We start from the raw sequence: 5,980 nt of genomic DNA, 5'->3' as shown, positions 1-5,980 counted from the left end.
ACATCCACAACTATTTCCACCTAAATAGATCTTTAAAATAAGCATACACAAGTATTGACTATTATCTACAAATATTTATTGTAACACTTGAATAGAACTACAGGAAGCCCTTGGCACTGATAGAAAATATTGATTCACTGTTAGGTTACAAAAATTTATACATAGCAAAATTTAATGCTCTTTACATAAAAAATATTAGACTACTTAAACAAAACTTTCAAAAACTCCTGGTAAGAGCTACCAGAATTAGAAAAGTAAAATTAGGCTTGAGACACTGCCTGTTCTAGAACACTGGACTCTAACAGCACCTCCACTGCTGGAAAAAAATATTTAAGTCTGTCATGCAACAGGAAAACAAAACAAGCTATTCTGGAACAACTGTTCTACACAGAAGAAGAGAGCGTCTCCCAATTAAAAAAAAAAAAAAAGTCAAGATCCAAATAGGCATTAACAACAACAACAAAAAGAATCCAAATGAAATATTATACTTGTTCAATTTTAATAGCATTTTGATAAAGGTATGCTTCCTTTCATTTTAGTACATTTCTGCACATGTATATGTTTTAAAATCCAGGAAACAGCCAAACCACAAGTTAATTCTTAACATGAATATACATAGTTAACCCTATATTATGCAGCCCCTTTTAAAAAGCACTGATGCACCCAACAGTTATAAGTATCATTTCATAAAGAACAACACAAAGGTTACCATCACTAACACCCAATACCTACAGTCACTCAATGTTCTGGAACACAATGAATTAGAAGGCAAGTTTCTTTTGAAAATGGCTTAAACTCAAGCAGGTGGGTTTTTTTTGTTTTTTTTCTGCTGAACCTCGAACTTTTATTATTCCAGGAAAGATTTAAAAAATGAAATAAATACCAACCCTAATTTAAATTACTTAAGTATTCAAGTCTATAAAAGGAGGAGGAGGTCTGTGGTCTATTTGTTTTAGGTTTTAGATAGTTGGTATGAAACTGTAAACTTGCTATTCAGACCACATAAAAATGGTTTAGAATGGTGGTCATTTTAATAAGGTAACACTTCTTAATTAGGAAAACCATTGGTGGAACCAAAGTCTATGAAGGATTTGGGGTCTCCTGTGTAAAATAAGTTCTTAGAAATTTAAAACAAATACTCATTAAGGCAGAGCTGACATTTATTTATTTCCCAGGAAGAATGATGACAACTGGGCCATTTTATTAAAGGAAATCTATTATAAAATTGATTTTAGAAAGCTTGTCAAGGAGTCAGAACCCAGCTTCTTCAGTGGCAAGTGTAGCAGAATTATAGTAGCTCCTTTTAGCATTACTGAAAAATAGATTTCTGATTGGATCCGGAGATTAATGTGGCCTGGACTTAAGGGTTAGGGAAGGCAGCTAATTTAAAAAAAGTCCATTGTTACGAATCACATTGTCTTTGAGCCAAAGTTATAATAAATGTCAGCTGTCAGAAATGGAACTCCCCCTCCCCCCAATTCCATTTTATTCCCTATATAGGTAAAGTGACTGGAGGACAGATGGCGTATGTGAATTGATGGTCACGTTCCTTGATGCCAGCACAGCCTTGGTCCCTCTCAAGGAACAGGCCATATTCCCATCGCCTCTCCTGGTGGGATCACTCTACCGATAAAACTGAACGTGCCACCAATTTCAGAAAGATCAACCATCATTTTGTCAAAGTGTTGCCTTTTAAAATGGCTAACATGAAACCTCCAATATCTGCTGTAAAGAAAAGGACTGACAGTGAAGTGTTTAGGTTGTTTGCTGGGGACACATCTGCACTGCAGAGCAGCCGTCTCGTGAGTGGGCAGAGCTGTCACTTCGTCGGCCGTAACACTCTGGCAAACATTTATGTGTAAGAATTGAGTTGTTCTTTTGACCGAGACTGGATATCTTGCAGTTCCTGTTCTTCCTTTGCTTTGATATCCTGGTAAGCCTGCATTTTGCTTGCATCCTTTAAGTAAGCCCAGTTAGAAGACAGTATCATGAGGAAGTGGATCTGGAAAAGAAGGGTGAGCGTGATGGCTAGTGAGCATGTCAGAAGGCAAAGCAAGCTGCTAGGCAGACTACACGGTCTTTGCTGTCAAAAGGGAGAGGGTTATTCTGTTATTATACTCCTTCTGCTGTCAGAGCCATCAGATTCTGGAAGCAGCTCTACTACTATACTTAAGAGTAGAAGGCTGAAGAAGAGTTAGTATACAGACACAGTGAACTGAAAAAAATGGCCAAAGTTACTGTTAAGAAAAAGCAAACATGAAATAGGAGAAGGTGTTGTTTTTCTTTTTCTTACCATTCTGGGAGTAATTTTAACAAGTGATGTAGACGTTCGGAAACCCCTCGTGTGCTTATTTTAAAATCAGTGCGGTACGCAAAGAGCTTGCCTCTCTATGGATAAAAATCCACTCCCCGAAGGCCTACAAGCGCATGATACTTAGTTTGAGTAACTCATAAACTACACAGTTAACACGGGAAAGTTAAGTGAATGTCACGAGCAAAACGAAGCCGTCTAAGCAAAGCCTGCAGTGTGTGAGCGTGTTAGTGCGGGTCACAGAGGTGCAAATCCTTCTTCTGTACAGTGGAGGTGGCCAACACTTCTTGCCCGCTCCTTTGCCTCATCTTTCCTGCAAAATCTACGTCTCCGGTTCCTCATATTTCCTTTCCAACATATTTAAGACTTTCGGATCCAGGCACAATTTCTCTTCCCCTCAGAATCTGACCTGCGGTGTGAGACCTGGCTCTGAGGAATCAGGGGCTCCGCACCAAAACGCAACAACGCAAGGTCACTGAGGGTGCGGAGAGAACACACCCCCCACGTACAGATCCTGCTCTCACAGAAAATAACGGGGTGCCCTCTTTTTCTTCACACTGTCCTCTAGAGCTGGTGGGCTAATTGGAGGGGCTTGTATTTGGTAGTGAGCCATGTAATCAAAAAAAAACTTCTAGTCAAATATAAAATATGTTTGGCTTTTTTCGAGAGTCTAAGAAAACAAAAAATCCGGATGAAAACGCATCTGTCTGCCATCTCCTCTCCAGCACTGGTATTGGTTATCAAGCAAGCGACAATAACGGACAAGGCGGGTATTACAAGGTTTTAACACTTCATTTAGAGATACTGCTCAGAGTTCAAGAGTACTATTTTTTAACGGATGCTGACCCACGGCAGTACATAACTGAATCCTTCTCACAACGTGGAAGTAGCCAGATCTCATTTTGTAATGCACTCAAGGTAAGTCAGCTTATTAATCTACGATGCGAAATGAGCGGACTAGAGCTATTTACAAATTACTGTCACCAAACTGCAGCAACCTAGACTCGGCTTTAGTCTGGGGCGTCAGGGAGATTTCAGGCTGCGGAGGAGCGCTCCCTACAGCTCCTTGTTGGCCTTAAGCAATTTAGAATTTAGTGCAGCAATCTTCCCGACTCTTAAACTTCAAGACGGCATAGTTATAGGTAGTAGCCATCATGTAGATCAGCTGGGGGAAGAGAACAGAACACGACAGTAAGATACAGGCAGTCAGGGCTGGTGCCCGCTCAGGACCCACGCGGTGGCTGCTTTCCCATCGCCCAGAAGGGTCTCCTACGTCGCACACAAACTTCCTCTCGCTTCACACACACACTGCTAGTCGGGGCCTCTGCCCTCAGGCCGTTTATTAAGAAGAGTTGGAGGTGTTGAAAGAATAAGAGTGCTGGGGCAGCAGCCTGAGCCTCGAAGCTTGAGGCCCCGTGTTCCCCGGTCTTCCCCAGCCTGCCTCCTCGGCAGCACTCAGTCCTCTGCCTGCCCGTCGCTCAGCAAGAGCACAGGTCGCCGCCGAGATGGAGCAGGCCCTCCTTTGCAGGGGCTAGAAAGGAAGGACTCCTTTCCCAGCACATGCCATTTCCCGCTGGGTCTACCAATCCTAGGTTTCTGGAAATCCCAAACCGAGCCCTCCCGACTTGCCGCTGTCCATGCGGGAGGCACACCCACAGAACCCTGGGGCTGTTTACGGTTGCTCCTCATTCACCCGTTTCCCTCCATCCACGCATCACAGCTCATGGCACGGTCATGGTCACCGGTGGACACGCAGAGTGAGGCTAAGCTTCAGTCTCCCAGCTATGGTCGACCAAGGCATAGCGCTGCTTGCTTGTCTCAGACTGTGACCAAGCAGCCTTGCTGCGGTCTAGTTCGTGCTAGGTGGTTTTTGCAGTTTTGTGATTTTGCTCTTTACATGTCCTAACCGTAGTGCTGAATGAAAAGCTCTTGCCAGTCTCTGGAGAGCAAGAAGGCTCAGAGGGGCCACGGAGCTTCATTCAGGTACGAGCTGTTCGATGTTAATATAGCCATGGTCTATACGAAATAAGACGTCTTTGAATAGAACCACATTTGACAAAAATGTGGTGACCAGGAACTGGCAGGAAATGAACCCTGTGTTTCCCCTGAGAAACAGTGGCTCAGTGTTTGAGGAGACTTTATAGAACAAGGTCAACCTACAGGTATGTAGGTTATGTAGATATTTCCAGTTGGAAATTAAGATTCTTGGCAAAGAAATGGGTAATGCGTCACATGAATATCTGTGACTGAAGAAGTCCTGCAAGTCAGGGCTAAATCGGCACCCCTGCGCCAGGGCAGGCCCGGGTAGTGGGCAGCCCGGCTTTTGCTACCCTCTCTCCTTCCAACAGCATCCAGATTCCACTACCCGTACTCCGGGCCCGGACAGGCAACAAGGACTGCCCGCACTCTAGCCCTGGGCCAAGTTTCCACCAGCGAAGTGGAACCAAGGCTGCGTCCCGAAGGTGTGTTGCTGGAAGGCCGATCGGGCATCAGAGCCTGGAGCGTGGGGAGCCACGCTAGGCCGGGCCTGGGGCCGCAGTTACTCACCAGCGCAATCACGGTGGCGCCAGCTCCGGCACAGGCCACGATGAACAGGTGATAGGACATGTAGAACTAGGAGAGAACAGGGCACCACGTGAGCACTGGAGGGGGAAGGACCGGGCCTCCACCTGTTCTTTCTCAAGAGCTGCTTTCCTGCCAGTGCGCACTCCCTGGCTGCCCAGTGCCATCACCTGATTGGGGGGGGGGTGGTTTCTAAGGCTTTCTGATCCCTGGGCTGTACCCTAGACCAATTACATCTCAGGAGCTGGGGGCTGGGCCTCCGCCGTGAGTATAATTCGATCACTGTGTGTGCTGCCACTGTTGGGAGCCCCTGCTTGGAACCGGGCCCTCCCTGGTATGGATATCCATACCGGCTAACGATGGAGGCAGGGGACTGATTATTTCAGTAACTCACTGCTTTCCCAAAGCATGCTAGGATTCTCTTAAGCATGCAAGCTCCCACTGGTGCACTTATGACTGTTCGTAAAAGAACATTCTTTCTTAAACAAATGCCTAAAAAATATTCAAAGGTCTGATTTTAAACTATACTGCCAGTTATAAGTGAATGAGAAATAGTGAAGCGGTGATCAACCGTGACTAGTTTTAGAGAAATTGGGCTTTAAATTCAAGGGGCTCTTTTCTATGAAAATTAATTTGTGTTTGTTCTGTGATAAATGTCCTACTTTGAAAATATTTATGAAGGTGAAAGAGAAGAATCTACATGTATTTTCAGATGGATGAGATTAGGATCACTCTCAAATTATTGCCCAAAGAGCTCTGTGAGTCCTAAGGATCCTCACTGAACTGGCTTGGCCATGCGAAAGGGGCATTTTCTAGGTCAAAAATGGGCGAATTAGGGGTGAAGACAGACCATTTCATCTTAAAAAGTCTGCAAAGAAAAGCTTTCCTTACTAGCATTTGCACCATCTCCTGCTCTTTCTACCTACGAGGGCCCTTTCCTCAGGCTGCTTGGCCAAGGGACTGAGTCCAGGCCCTGACAGAAGAAGGGTTTACCTCATTGGTGTTGCAGATGTTCTCGAGGGCAGAACCACAGATTTTCCCAGGGAAAGCATTCCAAGGAATGATACCTGTGAAGTGAATCCCAACAGAATGTTAATTATTAGTTAG

The 5,980-nt window shown here is 44.8% G+C and overlaps 1 protein-coding gene and 1 long non-coding RNA gene across 8 annotated transcripts in view; one reads left to right on the top strand and one right to left on the bottom strand.

Moving 5' to 3' along the window:
• The window catches only part of GPM6B (glycoprotein M6B), a 199,001-nt gene that overhangs the window by 29,618 nt on the left and 163,403 nt on the right, over positions 1-5,980 (bottom strand). For 4 of the 7 annotated variants that reach the window (XM_040634400.1, XM_040634396.1, XM_040634382.1 and 1 more), the window contains 2 exons: positions 5,867-5,940; positions 4,859-4,924 (listed from right to left, as the gene is read on the bottom strand). In XM_040634400.1, the coding sequence (XP_040490334.1) occupies positions 4,859-4,924; positions 5,867-5,940 (140 nt within the window). Of the gene's footprint in view, positions 1-475; positions 3,477-4,858; positions 4,925-5,866; positions 5,941-5,980 lie in introns of those variants that run through there. The other 3 variants (XM_008696378.2, XM_040634391.1, XM_040634407.1) reach the window with 2 other exon arrangements.
• LOC121103550 overlaps positions 3,105-5,980 on the top strand; it is a 4,320-nt gene continuing 1,444 nt past the window's right edge. Inside the window, exon 1 of the long non-coding RNA XR_005835809.1 lies at positions 3,105-3,229. This is a non-coding gene — a long non-coding RNA (uncharacterized LOC121103550). The remainder of the gene's footprint in view (positions 3,230-5,980) is intronic.

This window comes from Ursus maritimus, assembly GCF_017311325.1.
Source record: "Ursus maritimus isolate PB19 chromosome X unlocalized genomic scaffold, ASM1731132v1 scaffold_X1, whole genome shotgun sequence".
In the NCBI taxonomy this organism is placed as follows: Eukaryota; Metazoa; Chordata; class Mammalia; order Carnivora; family Ursidae; genus Ursus; species Ursus maritimus.
Note: the sequence above shows the minus strand (reverse complement) of the source record. Positions and strands in the feature narration are given on the sequence as shown.